The sequence below is a fragment of the Calidris pugnax genome, unplaced genomic scaffold (assembly GCF_001431845.1).
Source record: "Calidris pugnax isolate Ruff unplaced genomic scaffold, ASM143184v1 scaffold225, whole genome shotgun sequence".
Lineage (NCBI taxonomy): Eukaryota > Metazoa > Chordata > Aves > Charadriiformes > Scolopacidae > Calidris > Calidris pugnax.
The window spans coordinates 2,310,605-2,325,897 of record NW_015091072.1 but is presented as its reverse complement, the minus strand read 5'-3'; the positions used below and the strand labels follow the sequence as shown (position 1 = coordinate 2,325,897).

Sequence of the window (15,293 nt, the reverse complement as noted above, 5' to 3'; positions counted from 1 at the left end):
ATTGAGCAATATATGGAACAGAACGGGCCCTAGAGCTGAGCCCTGAGGAACCCAGCTGGTGACTGGTCACCAGCCAGACGTAGTCCCATTACTAAGCACTGAAGCCTCATGTCATTGATGACAGGCAAAGTTTAGAGGTCTTCTACAATTGAAATACGGTCATTTTTCATCATTAGATTTGCAACATGCTCTGATTCCACTCACCAGGAGAAACAACGAGTACCTACTAACCAACGCTGCCACAGAAAAGTGGACAGAATGTATTACCTAAGCAGAATGATAATTCAAACCACCAAACCACATCATGCACACCGGCGATTCACATTTTTAGTGAGTGGGGACAGAGCTGTGGCCCTGCTGCTGCCTGCAGGGCTCCCTGCCCTCAGGGAGAAGGATGGAGGAAGCAGGAGGGGTGACACCACAGTTATGACAGCACGATGTATCCAGTTTTGGGCCCCTTACCACAAAAAAGACATTGAGGTGCTGGAGCAGGTCCAGAGAAGGGCAACAAAGGTGTTGAAGAGTCTGGAGAGTAAGTCTTATGAGGAGAGGCTGAGGGAGCTGGGGTTGTTCAGCCTGGAGAAGAGGAGGCTGAGGGGAGACCTTATCGCTCTCTACAACTACCTGAAGGGGGTGTAGAGACGCAGGGGTCGGTCTTGTCTCCCAAATCACAGGAGATAGACAGGGGGAAATGGCCTCAAGTTGCTCCAGGGGAGGTTTAGATTGGATATTAGGAAACATTTCTTCACCAAAAGGGTTATCAAGCATTGGAATGGGCTGCCCAGGGGAGTGGTTGAAGCACCATCCCTGGAGGTGTTCAAAAGATGGGTTGACATGGTCCTCAGGAATATGGTTTAAGTGATTTTGATTTCTTATTTCTTTTTTTTTTTTTTCTTGTCAGAGTTAGGTTGATGGTTGGACTAGATGATCTTTAAGGTCCCTTCCAACCTAGACAAATCTATGATTCTATGATGGGAAAGAGAGGATGGAGAAGGTTGTGCTGGGAGCACAAGCTTCGCCTAGAAAGGCAGTGGATGCCTAATGGTGTCGGGAGTGGACAGGGTCAGTCACAGAAAGCAAACTGAGTGGGAAGGGGAGGGATTAGACAGGTGGGAAGCAACTTCTTCCCCAATATACAGACCCCACACCTGTTCACAGGAACTAACAGGAATGCAATACTTGCTGGAGCAGAAGCTGTATTCCAAACAATTAGTATTCCAAAAAAATTGGAATAGTATTCACAGAATCACAGAATGATAAGGTGTTGGAAGGAACCTCTGGAGATCACCTAGACCAACCCCCCTTGCTAAAGCAGGTCCACCCAGAGCAGGTTGCACAGGAACGTGTCCAGGTGTGTTTTGAATGTCTCCAGAGACAGAGACTCCACCATCTCTCTGGGCAGCCTATATATTGCCCATCACTAGGTTAATGTTTAAAATGGATCCAAATTAGTAATTCCCAGAGTTTAATACAATAGCACAAAGCTGAAAATTTCAGAATAAAACAATTTTATAAATCCAGATCTGCTGTTAAAATACAGAGATTAGGAGGCTTACTCTTTTTTTTTTTTGGTACAGACCTAACATATTCATCATTAAATAAATTGTTTCCCCACCGACAACTTATTCAACTGCTTCTCTCAAAAAAGATTTCCATTTTGCAAATTCCATTTGTAAACTAAAGGACGACTTGGAAATAAAAGGCATTACAAGTCATTAGAATTTCTCAAATATTTCTTAACAGAAACTTCCCTTTGCTTAAGAGCTCAACATGACACACACCAATGCATAAGTAATCTACGGATCAGTCATCATAAGCCTTTTTAATGAGTCATAATAAATGAGCCAGCTTGGAAGTTTGGAAGAAAACAAAGACCCTGCTCAGAGTAATGAGCTACCAAAGAAATCAAGTTTCAAGATTACCCTTCTGTTCTTTGACTGCTTCTGCCATTTCCAAAAGCTCTTCGAGGTTTGCCTTTTTTTTCGGTTTGTTACACAAAGATGCACGGGAAACCAGAACTTCTGCTTTACACATTGAAAAATGTGCATTAAAGCAAGATTTACAGGAAGCTTTTCTCTTTGCTCACTAAAACATGGATAGGTCAAAAGAAGGATACAAGAGCTATTATTATAAATAATCCTCCATTTTATGAAGATCAGATGGAGGAAATGCTGTATTTAAGGCTTGTCTAAAGCCAGAAAACTGGTAATAGCTTTCAGGCAATGAAGAAAGATCTTAGAAATCTTAATTTAAAAAGCAAGCAAGCAAGCAAACAAATCCAACAACAACAACAAAAGCCTATGATCTATCTATAAAGATTATGAACTTCACACCTTACGATATCAGTTTATTTACGATATCAGTTATTAATCAGGTAAAGTTGTTAAGAGCCAGATAACTGTTTTGTGCCAAGTCCTATTCACTGGAACTGATATACTCCTGTTTGTTTTAATAGATAAAGCTTTGAGATGCACTTTCTACTGTCAGGTTCCCAAGATTGCAGTAGAAAGGCCTGTGTCACCAAGGGTTCAAAGAAAGCACCCAGTTATCCAGGGACGAGGCCAAGATTATGGAAGAGAATACCACACATCCCTCCCAAATAAAAGCAAAGCCCCTTTGCGATGATTAAAGACAATGGATAAGAAGCAGCTACATGATAAAATTGTTTTTACCTGAAATAACACTTAAAATAACAGAAAGCCATCCAAAATGATAATACTCATCACCTGTGAGACCAAAGTTACCACATAATTTAAATTGGCACAGAACCAACTACAAACATGTTCCATTTGGCTAGAAGTGGGTGGTCATCAAGAATAGAAATTAAAATTAGATTAATAAGCAGATAAAAAGTGGAACAAACTTGGCTGCACAAAGCAAGCAGAAATGCTTTGCAATTTGATGCAATCGAATGCTGTGAATTATTAGGAAAAGATCTGAGAACCAAATGGAAAGTGTTGTTATGCCAATGTATAAATCCGTAAGGTTTGAATACAGACTAGTTCTGGTCTCCAATCCAGAGAACATAAATTAACCCAGATTAAATAGAGAAAAGTAACAGGGATGATCAGTGGTACAGAATGGCTGCCCTAAGGGAACTGGCCTGTAAACAAGACAACTGAACAGAAGATGCTAAAGTCATGAATGCCATGGAGAAGGTGAAGCGGGATGGCTGTTCTCTCTCTCCTCCAATGCAAGTACTATGAAGCATCATATAAAACAAGCAAGAGACAGATTCAAAACAAATACAGGGAGATAATTTTTTTTAGCCAACACATAGGCTGAGGCGTGGGACTCCCAGCCAAGAGTGCTGGAGGTGACAGAAATGTGCCTAGGTTCCAAAAGCAATCATCACACCCATCAGCAGAAGAAAAACCACACTCAGGGGTCTGAAAGATGAAGACACCATTTTGACTTGGAAACTCCCATAACCCCAGATCATTGGAAGCCAGTAAAGTATGTTTGGTTTTGATTGTGTGCTTGCCCTGCTCTGAAACCCTTGGTAGACTGTTGGAAATCGGATGGTAGGACTCAACAGTTCTTTCATTAAATGCATGTGGTGGCTTAGTTTTTCAATTTTTATATAATGTCGCTTCTAACATCAAAATTGTGATTCTTCCCGTTACCTTCTAAAGGAATCAGTGCCAGAAGCACCCTTGGGGCTATTTTGCTTTTTTTCTTCATAAAACTGAACTTTGTTTAATAAATCAAACTGCCATTTTAACTTTTTTTTTTTTTTTTTCCAATGAGACAGAAAACACAGTGGCCTCAGCAAAGACAGCTGCCATTTCTTCCACTGTGAAAGTTAGGAATGCACAGGGAAAACACGGAGAACCTGGAAATGAGGTCAAGGACACCCACAGAAATAGAAAATGCATGGAATCAAGCTACAGGAAATTTTGAAGAATTGGAGGAAATGTAAAAGAACTGGAAAACTAGAAGGGAGCATCAAGGGAGTAAGAAAAGGCATGAGGGCAAATGCAGGATAGATGGAAGGGCATGCAACAGAGTGAAAATTTTAACACTGAAAAACATGATTTAATGGAAAAAAGAATCTGTAACAAGCAAGTGTGGTGTTATTGAGAACTTGAAATGACATGTCAATGGGGAGGTGAAACGTCCTCAAAAAAAAAAAATCCTACTGAAGCACACCCTTCCTCCAGCATATTTTTTAATCTGAACTCCAGCAAGATGTGTGCACTTAGCGCAGAAATCCACTATTCCAGGTTTGCTAACTGCTTTGAAAGCTGTATGTAAGCCACCTCAAACATTGATGTGTCTTATCTAGCTCCTCAGAGGGTAAGTGATCCACAGCTGAGGACTCGAGGCGTGGAGTGCTCCTGCTCCACAGTTGTAGTTGTGTGCTCCTGTGCTAGCTCTAACTCTATTACCTGGTTTCCAAAAGCTTCCAAGAGCAAAAAAAAAAAGAGAACTTCTGGAAGAAGATAACTTTGAGCAGGAGCAGTCACAACTTTTTGCCAGCAAATCAGCTAAGCCAACATCGCAAGTCTAGTGCAGTCAGGTGCGTTTGTTACCAGGGTGTATTTAGGGACAAACCCTTTGACCCTGTAACTTCTATAACCAGGATTTACAGCCATGTCACGATGTGAAGTGACACCAGCCCTACCGTCACGGCTACACCTACACCCGCGGCCGGAGAGGAGCGCTGCCCAGCTCGGCCGGCTCCGCGCCCCCGGCCAGCCTCGGCACCGGGATCACCGGCGAGAGAGTTCACGGGGGCGCCGCCGCGGGCTGCGGGAAATCCTCCGCCATTCCTGTAAATCCAGCCGCCTTTTCCCTGACTCAGGGATAAATCCCGGAAACGGCGCCGAAATGAATCCAGCGCCTCAGCGGGGAGGGATCGCCACCGGCCTCGCCTCACCTCAGCGGCCCCGCAGCGCCGCTGCTCGGTTACCCCGCAGGCGACGGCGGGCGGGCGGGCGCGTCTCGGCTCCCCACCCGCCCGCCGACACCCGCCTCCCCCCTCCGCCATCACCGCCCACCTCGCCCCTCCGCGGCAGAAAATGGCTCCCCGGGCTCTGCCCGCTCACCGCCCCGTCAGGCAAGCCAAAGCCCCCGGAGGCACGGGGAGAGCCCTGCGGCGACGAGGAGGGGCGGCGAAGGCAGCCCGAGCCTAAAAGCCCGGCGGCGGGGGGAGGGCGGCAGCCGCACAGCCCCGTCCCCCTGTGTGGGGCGGCCCGAGCCCCCCCCCGCCGTGACTTACCGTCCCCAGGGAGCTGCAGGGCAGCGCCGGGCCGCGCATGGCTCCGCGGCCCCCTACGGCCCCATGGCAGCGTCCCCCGGCACCCAGAGGTAGGTGAGCCGCCCCAGCCCCGGCCGGAGCAGCGCCGAACGAAACTGCTCCGGTTTCCTGCCGGCAACCGGGCGAAGGAGGAGGGAGGTGCGGCCCCGACGCCGCACCCCGTCCCGCCCCCCCGACGGTCCTCCTTAAAAACCCAGACGGGCGAGCCGAAGTGAAGGCGCACGGCGGAGCGAAATTTGGGAGGAAAACAGACGGAAAAAGAGTCTAGAGGAGGCTCGCCGTAGCCTTAAGAACTACCCGCCGTGCTTTCACGTTGAGTTTGTGTGGAAACTTAACCACGTAGTTGAGAGAAAGTAACTCTTTGCACCCTAACTGCCTTGTCAGCACCTGAATGATTTTAAAAGTTACTTAACAGCCAAAAAAATAGCGTTATTTGGAGTGTATATGCCCATTCCTCAACACAGAAAGGACATGGACCGGCTGGAACAGGTGCAGCGGAGGGCCACGAAGATGATCAGAGGGATGGAGCACCTCTCCTATGAAGACAGGCTGAGGGAGCTGGGATTGTTCAGCCTGGAGAAGAGGAGGCTCCGGGGAGACCTTATAGCGGCCTTTCAATACCTGAAGGGTGCCTATAGAAGAGCTGGGGAGGGACTCTTTGCCAGGAGGTGTAACGATAGGACAAGGGGAAACGGTTTTAAATTGGAAGAAAAAAGATTCAGATTAGATCTCAGGAAGAAATTTTTTACTATGAGGGTGGTGAGGCACTGGAACAGGTTGCCCAGGGAAGTTGTGGATGCCCCATCCCTGGAGGTGTTCAAGGCCAGGCTGGATGGGGCTTTGAGCAACCTGCTCTAGTGGGAGGTGTCCCTGCCCATGGCAGGGGGGTTGGAACTCGATGATCTTTGAGGTCCCTTCCAATCCTAACCATTCTATGATCCTGTCCTCCTCCATTTAAAACACATCTTCTTGTACACTCCAGTGAACCCGCGGCATTGGCGGTGCAAATATAAGAATGAAGAACATTCTGCATGAGCTCTGCTTCACTTAACCTATGCTCTTACCCATAGTGTTTTTAAAATAACAATAAAATAAAATCTACAGTGAGGAATGAATGGCTGAATGACAAAGAACTCCCCTTTCCTTGTCGCCCATTAAGACCTTGCCCCCGTGTTTCAGAACTATTTCCACTCTTGAGATAAGGAGCCGGATGTGTTAGTTACCTGGTTTAGCTGCTAGTTACCCCTTGCCCACCAGGAGTGGTAGGAATTGGCCATTTGTTACTGCAAACAGCGGGTACCACGAATGGGAGGGATCGCGGATGGAAATGGCAGCAGCGCCCACCTTCCAGCGATCGGTCTGTGACAGGGAATGCTGCTCACCCCTGTTCTCTGCAGTTATCTCCCTATTACAGCATGAAATTGAGTTACTAAGCGTTGCTTTGGAAGAGTATTTCCATTTCGTGTCTGCAAGGATGTGTACGATTCACTCTGTGCACTGCCTGAAACGCTGCGGACAAAGCCAAACACCTCCACGGGCTGTGTCTGCTCCAGAGCTGCTGATCTACAGAAGCCAGCAATGGCACAGGAACAGCACCAGAACAAGGACCAGCTACACAACTCTCTTCTGCACTTCAGGCTCAGAACAGCTCTGACTTTCCAGCAGCAGGTTCCAAGAGGGAAGGAAACAGCAGCATAACCTGTTACCAGGGTGCAGCCATCGAGATGGGAAAGATTTAGCAAGTTTTGTCTAGTTTGTTTCCTTGCTTTGAACGAGGATAATACAAAATTAGCCCCTAGAGGAAAAAAATAATCTCACGCACCGATGAGTAAATTCTGTGGAGGAAATCCCATTTTTAATGGGCTGTTTCAGATTTGTCACATACTGTCCTAGGAGTGGATGCGGCACACCCTTCACACACAAGCTCCACGGAACTTCAGCCTTCCAGAAAAAAAACCAAAAGCATTTCTCCAGAACCTCACAAGTGTTAGAGAAATCCCCCCCAGAGCTTCACGTTTGACTCTTCCCACAGCTCGGGCAGGGAAGCCTGACCTCGCAGCCCCGCCACACGTTTGACATTAAAGTAAATGTCAGACGCATGGCTGCACATCCACTTCCCAGCTCTCGCCAGAACCGGCAAGACTACGCCACCCTCCCTCCCCGCCACCTCCGTCTGGCCTGCCAGGCCTCCCGTGTTTCCCGAGGCTACGTGCCACCAAGGGGACCGAGCCACCTTCCCTGTCACACAGCAGCTTGTCCATTAGCGCGGCCGCTTCACTCCCCGCCTGCCCGGGCTCCCGTTTCTCGCCGGCCGCTCTACGTGAAGGGCGGCCCCGGCAGAGCGGGACGGCTCTCGCCGCCGTGGACGAGACTTTTTACCTCAGGGGAGACTGCCGTTGGCCCGCGCGCCCCGCCACACACCGGGACCGAGGCGGCGTAACGGCCCCCGCGAGCCGCCCGCTGCCGGGGCGGGGGGGGAGGAGGAGGACAGTGATTGGCCGGAGGGGCGGAAGGGGGCGGAGACCGGCGGGCCCCGCGCCGTTTCCCGCCGCCGCATCGCCATGGCAACGCCGTGAGGCGGGCAGCCTGCCCTGGCGCCCTCATGGCGGAGCCCAGCGCGGCGGTGAGTGACCCGGGGCGGTGGAGGAAGGCCTCCGGGCCCTCCCCTACCCCACGGCGCTGAAAGCCCCGTTTCTTTCCTTCTCCCCAGGAGCAGCGCTGGCTGCAGGCGGCTCGGGATTTCGCCCGCCGAGCGCTCCCATCCCGCGAGGGGCCTGGTGGGCCAGAGGCGCCGCTGGAGGCGGTGCTGCGGTGCCTGCGGAGCGCGGGTGGCGGGGACCTGCCGCTCGGCTACAGGTGACCGCAGGGAGGAAGAGAAGGAGCGGGGAGGCGAGAAGAAGGGCAGAGAGGGATGAGGGGACCGAGGCGGGGGGTGCGTGGTGTGTGGCTTTGGGCCCGGTGGCGCTCTCTCCTCCCTTTGCACATGCTCCATTGGCACGTTCCGGCGGAGACGCCCCCGTCTCGCCCCGTTCCACCCCGTTCCACCGGGCAGGGCCCGGCAGCAGCCGCCGGTCGGTGGTGCGGAGCTGGCGGGGTCCTCCCGGGAGCCCAGCACGGTGGCGGTAGCAGCAGCAGCAGGAGCTGCCGCCGCCGCCGCCAAGCGAGCACCGGTCGCTCATGTGCGAGCTGCCCGCCCCGGATGCTGGGTGTGGGAGGGATGTTGTCGAAGACGGGTAACCGCATGCGTTTTCTTGGCTTCGACGCGCCCCCGATCGCTCTTGCGGTATGATTAAGCACCGTATCCGCTAGTCTGCGGTAGGTAGAGTGTGTAACCAAAGTAGGGCACCTACTGTGCTGCTGTACTGCACGGTGTTTGCACGGCAGCTTCCCAGCTGGATCCTGCTGTCCTGCTCAGGGGACAATTCCTTGGCATGGTCTGTGAGGCTTTTGGCCAGCTGAGGTCTGCCTTCAAGTGTGCACTCTCACAAAGGTGGAATCAAGGATAGTGTGGTCCATATTTTAGTTGGTAAAAGGCATTTGGGTGCTTACCATCATGAAAAGCATGCAACTTGCTGAGAGAGATCCGTATTGGAAGGTTTGGCTTCTCTGGGTCTACTTTTGACTTGCTCCAACTTATGGTGGGAGAATGTCTATTAAAACCCCTGGTGCAGCTGGTTTGGGGACAAAGGTCAACTGTAATTTCTCCTCTGGGTAACCTCTTCCAGTGTCTCACCACCCTCACAGTAAAGAATTTCTTCCTATAGCTAATAAAAATCTACCTCCTTTCAGTTTAAAACCTTTACCCCTCATCCTATCACCACACACCCTGATAAAAAGTCTCTCACTGTCTTCCTGTAGCCCCTCTTTAGGTACTGAAGGCTCCCCAGAGCCTTCTCCAGGCTGAACAACCCCATCTCTCTCAGCCTGTCTTCATAGGAGAGGTACTCCAGCCTTCTGTGTGACCCTCCTCTGGATTCACTCCAATGGGTTCATAACCTTCTTATGTTGGGGTCCAGAGGTGGACGCAGTGCTCCAGGTGGGGTCTCATGAGAGCAGAGTAAATGTCTGAACTAATAACTGTTCTCCCTTTCACCTCCCCTGACATGTACTGTTCTATTTTATCACTGTGTTCCATTTTATCAACTCAATTTATTTTTTTTCCTCAAATCTTCCGCATGCCTGCTCAGGTGACCATTGTAGCAAAGGGTGTCTGTTTTCAGAGAGGATGCTCAGGCAGAACATGTTGACTGAGCTGAGAGAGATCCTTGATTAACGCCAATGACTGAGTTGATTCTTGCTATGGGGTATCATCAGACCACGCCAACAACTAAGACTCTTCTGATTTAGACAAGCTTTATCCACTGCAGTGACCGCTGTAATTCCCAAACTTTGCAGACTGAGTTTTTTCTATAGTTTTACTTTTCTTTTCTTTCCAGTTTCATCTCCATCTCTGACCTGCAACATCAGCAGTGCATGCCATGCTGCAGCCACCTGACCTGGAGCACTAATGAATTTAAAGAATGGGCTCATCAAGCACAAGGTGTTTTGCCCATGCAAAGCACTTTGCCAAGGGCTTATCTGATCTTGGTTGGCTATCTAACAGATGGAAGGCAAGAGGACAAAGAGAAGTCGGTAGATGGTTGCCTGTACTTGAAAGACAGTACTGGGATAATTCCATGTGAGGTATGTCCTCAGCTGGAGGGATTCTGTGTTTATTCCCACTTCTGGAGCAGTGTCTCAGACCACCAGGGGCTTCAGATGGTCTGCTGAAGTCTGTAGTGAGGGAAATAACATATCTATGTAACAGGCAGGAAAATGGTAAGCTCAGATCCTGGAGAGAGGATAGAACATGTCAAACTTGACATTGCTAGGGGGACAAACACTGAATGTGCTGGCCTGGAGAATGAAGCAGCCTAATGTACAGTTCTGTTAAATTCTCAACAGTCTGAGGTGGCCTGGGAGATCTAGAGGTCATAGCAGTGCCCTCTATTTGTTGAATTCCAACTAGTGGAGCAGAAATAACTTTCTGGGGAGTTGTACTGCGTGTTCAGCGATGCATTGATGACATACTTTCAGGGAATAATAGCTTGCGTGACAGTGGTACTGAATTAAAAGCCTTCTGAAGATTATAGCAAGGAGAGTCTAGATAAGAGGTAACCCCTAGAGTGGGTGATGAAAGAGTATTGAGGTTGTGGTTTCCAAGGTGGTGAAGAACTAGGATAAAGTTATATAGGTATCAACTTCTAACTGAAAACGCAGGGGAAAAGAAAGCAGGTGAGAATTTTAGAAAAAGAGTCTTGCAGTGAATTAATTATTACCTTGCTGAGAGGGTATGACTATAACCCAGGAAATGCCAGCTGTAGAGCTCAGAAAATCTGTTCCAGACTTGCATCCGGAAGGACAGAAGTTCCGCGTGCCAGATAGGAGGGTGGGCAGAAAACACTGCTCTCATTTAGTAATGAAGCCCAGCAGTAGAACAAGAGTTTGTGATGTGCATACCAGCGCCAATTAGTAATGAACATTGTAAGTAATGCTCAGAACACATAGTGTCGCTCATCTCAGGCTTTTATCTCTTTATCTTTTGTCTTAGCTCCTGCATTTTGAACTTGAGTGGCTGGAGTCACTGTTCCTCTTCCCAAGCTGGTCATATATACCACAGACAGAGCAGAGCACAGCAGGGTACGTGGAAATCCTGGTGGATCCAGTGCCAGTAAATCTCCCAGAGGAAGTACCCGACAGCATTCCAGTCACCTACCCAGCACCAGCTGAGCCGCTGCTTTCCTCCAGGTAACCACCCAACGTGCTCAGCCCCATCATAGCACTGCTGCTCTGCGTTGGCAGGTACCATGAAGAGCACTTGGCTTAGGAAGAGCCAAATTTTGCTTCTGCCACAGGTGGAAGCATAATGGTGAATGGCTTAAGTAAAAATTATACAGTAAAGCCACTTTAATCCATTTTTTCCCTAGTCTTTACTGGAAATTTTTATTTTGTATTTTGACAAAATAAGACAAATTTTAATTATTTGCCCAGGGAAGTGGTTGAGGCACCATCCCTGGAGGTATTTAAAAGCCGGGTTGACATAGTACTTAGTGACATTGTTTAGTGATATTTTTTATCAGAGTTAGGTTGATGGTTGGACTAGATGATCTCAAAGGTCCCTTCCAACCTAGACAATTCTATGATTCTATTTCTGGATGTATTTTGATACTACACAAAGGACATGAGAACAAAGTGATTCAGCTTTCACCGAGGCTAAAATTCACTCCTTTGATTACCACAACTTTTTTTTTTTTTTTTTTTGAGCCTATAGTGAACCAAAAATATTATTGAAAGTAATTCTAAATTCTAATGTGAAATTAATCTAAACCACTGGTCAAGTTCTGAAGGGAGCCTACAAGAAAGCTGGAGGCATATAGTAATAGGACGAGGGATAATGGTTTCAAACTGGAAGAGGGTAGATTTAGATGAGATATTAGGGAGAAATTATTTACTGTGAGGATGGTGAGAGACTGGAACAGGTTGCCCAGAGAAGATGTGGATGCCCCATCCCTGGAAGTCTTCAAAACCAGGCTGGAATGGGTTTTGATCAGCCTGGTCTTGTGGGAGGTGTCCCTGCCCATGGCAGGGGGGGTTGGAACTAGATGAACTTTAAGGTCCCTTCCAACCCAAACCTTTCTATGATTCTTATCAGACTGCTGAGATAAAGGTGCCAGCTAAATGTCTGCTGATAAGAGTAGGTATGGTCTTCGGTGGAAATAATACTTACAGTATGTGAAAATATAGCCAATGGAATTGCAAATCTTACCAAAGTTGATAATTTCAGGTTGTGCTAGATCACGTTTTAACTTCTTGAGTAGAGAATTCTTGGTGTAATTTAATAACGATAAAATGTGACCAGTCAGACTGCTTTGGTTTCTTTTTAGTTTTCTTTTGTTTTAATTGAGTTTATCTGCTTGTGAGAAACTTTAAGCTTAGGTGTTTGATTTAGCTCAACAGACCTTTCTAAACAAGATAACTATTTCTGTATTTCAATATACTCTCTCAGGCTTTTAACATAAAGCCCCTCTGCTATTCCCAGGTATCTCATCAATTTTCTATGTTCCTTCTTTAACACTAAACAAGATAACTATTTCTGTATTTCAATGTACTCTCTCAGGCTTTTAACATAAAGCTCTGCTATTCCCAGGTATCTGATCAATTTTCTATGTTCCTTCTTTAACAATTTTATCAATAAGGTGCTGGTACTAGTGTGTGTGGGCTTCCTAGTATTTCTTTTTAATGAAGTCATAAAGGTAGATAATTGTTTATATCTTTTAGAATCAAGAACGTTTTTGTTTAGTGTAAGTGGGATGGTTATATTCAATTACAGTAGGAGTTGAAATGAAAATGACAAATGGAATGACATTTGTTTGTTTGAAATGTTTTTTTTTTCACTTTTTGAAATGAAAGTTTGAAATGACAACAGAAATGACTGAAGAAATGTCACCCCTCTCTTCTCATCTGCTTTCAGTTTTGCTGCTCTTTCACCCTATGCCAAGCTTGTTAGGAAGACTCCATTGTTGCTTTCAGGCCTCTTCTGTTTATAGGCTCGGAGCTTCTACAGTGTCACATTCCATGGATCTACAAAGCCGAGCTCTGCTTTCTGCTGAAGAATTTCTTGTGACTTTTTGTTTTTTCCTTTTGACCTGAAATTTGCTTCTTGTTTGTGGTGAAGCCTTTTATAGTCTGACTGTTGTCATGGAATGTGTGAATTTGTTCAACACAACCCTGCTGTCTTCAAATATTAAGGTTTTTTAAAATATCAAAGGGGTTTAATATACAAAAGTTAAAGTAAGGATTTTGTAGCCAAATATTGTTTTGAAAACTTCTCTGAAAGATGGTCCATATTACCTTGTTGGATCATTTATTTCTAGAGAGTACATGCTGTATATTTGTTTATTTTACTTTTGAGGTATTTTTGAGTTCTTTCATCTCTGATTTCCTTTGCCTCCTCAATTGTCCTCTAGGATTCCATGTAAGAAAAAATCAAAGCTCACTGTGGCAGGTGAATTGGCCAGACTCGGGCCTCGCCTTTCTATTTGCCAGAAGACATTCTTCTTTCTGTTTCTGAAGTGCTTTACCTCAGCTGTTTGGGTCCCTGTGCTGGTGCAGGTAAGTCCTTGGAATTTTACTCATAAATTGACCGTCTGTATCTGCGTATATGCTAGTTGATTCATTTTTTGAAGCTTGCCCTTGGCTTCCCAGTTTGATTTATTCTTCCTTTTACTAGTAATTCTCTGATTTTTGTTTGGTTTGGTTTTGTTGGTTTTTCTTTTTTTATTCCGTGCAGCCTACAATAGTCCTTGTGTGTAAGAAGTTCTAGTTCTATGCCCTGCAGAAATACAGCCTTCCTCCCTCATGCAGTTGCAGTGTCCCTGAACATCTTGCAGATACCACAGTCCTCTTGCAGGAGAAGGTGTTTTGGGTGGGGTTATCAGGCTTAAGAAGAACTTTTTCCAGTGCAGGAGGTGCTGATGTCACTTTTGGTTTCTCTGCTCTAGAAGCCCAACCAGATGGCATGGCATCATAGCCTGCGGTTGGGTCACAGGTACACAATAACAGGTCTGAGTATATCCAGCCTGAAGAAATCTGGACACAGGATATTTGTCGCTAGTGCTTCTTCCTGCCTCCTGCCCTACTGCGCCGAGCAGGCGAGGGAGCTGCCACTGGACAGCACTTGGCAAGGAGAATACACTCAGTCTTCTTCCCTTGAGACTGCTGAGCAGCTCAGTAATTCCTTGGAGCTGGGAGTTGAAGGGGAGAGGCCAGGATCAACCAAGGAGTCCAAGATCATCTCATATGAGGTAAGGATTTGTAGGGTTAGCTTTCACCCACTCGTGCTCTAGGGTTTCAGCTGCTGGCCTGCAACATCTTATTTTCATCATTAATTTATTTCCCTATTGTTCAGGCCTAGGTCTCTTAGGTTCTTGGACTCTTTACACTCCTGTAACTTTCTGTTTGCTTTCTATTTAGGGAACTGTCACAAAAGTACTCAATGTCCAAGCTGGTCTCTTTTTGCTGGATAACAAAGTCTGCTTGTGCCTTGCTTACCAGCAGTTGTTGAACTCTGCACGTGGACTCCGACCAGGAGCATGTGTGGAGGTAAGTTGAGACTTACGAAGCATAAAGCATTCAATGGAAAAGGCTCAGGCCCTGGGGATGGCTCATGGGTGTGTGGGTCAACAGAAGACTACAGGAACGTTGGAATTATTTCTGCAGGTATCTGGAACAAAATTGGGGATCTTACTGTCTAGGCTTGGTCATGAGAGTCAAAATGATTATTATCTGATTACTCCCTAAACCTTCTCAGGGCCCTCATGCCTGTTGGATTTGTAGACAATCCAGCTGAGTGACAAAGGATTTAGGGTGGGGTGATGGTTTTGGGGAGTGGTGACAGACTAGCCATCTCCTCTCTTAAGTTGTGTGTCTGTGTATCTCAGCTCATCGACGTCCACCTCCTGCAGAAGCCTCTGATATCCTTCCCTTTCATTGTACTTGGTGCTTGCCTGAGCAGCATGGTTGTGCTGAAGAGTTTTTCAAGGCTTAGCACCCCCTACCAGCCACCGGCCTCTTCAGGAAATCTCTACTTACAGCTGCTCTTCCGCTACAACCTTGGTATGCCAGTCTACCTCTGGCTGGTGAGCCTCCTGGAGACCTTTGAGGAGAGGTGAGGACAGTTCTTCTGAAGTCAGGCTACACATAAATGTGTTTTGTGGACCACCTGGCTGTCTTCTAGACCAAGGGTTCACAAAATTACTGTGCTTGGATACTATTGCTTCTAGTTTACTGGCCTAAGTAAGCCATTTGTCTAGATTTCACATCATGTCCAGTTGCTTGTACCTTGCACTTTCTCTTATGAGAAAATCCTGTACATTTTTTAAGCACATGTACAGTAATCCCACTGCTCTTGGGAAGCTGCAGCACTCCAGAGCTCATGTACTTCTGTGTAGGAAGTTTTGTCCTGAAACATGGAAGCACTGTAGGGATGTGT

At 47.1% G+C, this 15,293-nt stretch overlaps 2 protein-coding genes across 2 annotated transcripts in view; one reads left to right on the top strand and one right to left on the bottom strand.

Moving 5' to 3' along the window:
• TNFRSF1A (tumor necrosis factor receptor superfamily member 1A) overlaps positions 1 to 5,772 on the bottom strand; it is a 20,935-nt gene extending 15,163 nt beyond the window's left edge. The window contains exon 1 of the mRNA XM_014957296.1: positions 5,225 to 5,772. Within this exon, the coding sequence (XP_014812782.1) occupies positions 5,225 to 5,263 (39 nt within the window). The 5' untranslated portion in view covers positions 5,264 to 5,772. The remainder of the gene's footprint in view (positions 1 to 5,224) is intronic.
• Positions 5,773 to 7,998: 2,226 nt separating this feature from the next.
• Positions 7,999 to 15,293, top strand: part of CTC1 (CTS telomere maintenance complex component 1) — a 16,518-nt gene continuing 9,223 nt past the window's right edge. The window contains exons 1-7 of the mRNA XM_014957219.1: positions 7,999 to 8,119; positions 9,700 to 9,946; positions 10,854 to 11,050; positions 13,270 to 13,414; positions 13,804 to 14,106; positions 14,276 to 14,404; positions 14,743 to 14,969. Of these exons, the coding sequence (XP_014812705.1) occupies positions 9,737 to 9,946; positions 10,854 to 11,050; positions 13,270 to 13,414; positions 13,804 to 14,106; positions 14,276 to 14,404; positions 14,743 to 14,969 (1,211 nt within the window). The 5' untranslated portion in view covers positions 7,999 to 8,119; positions 9,700 to 9,736. The remainder of the gene's footprint in view (positions 8,120 to 9,699; positions 9,947 to 10,853; positions 11,051 to 13,269; positions 13,415 to 13,803; positions 14,107 to 14,275; positions 14,405 to 14,742; positions 14,970 to 15,293) is intronic.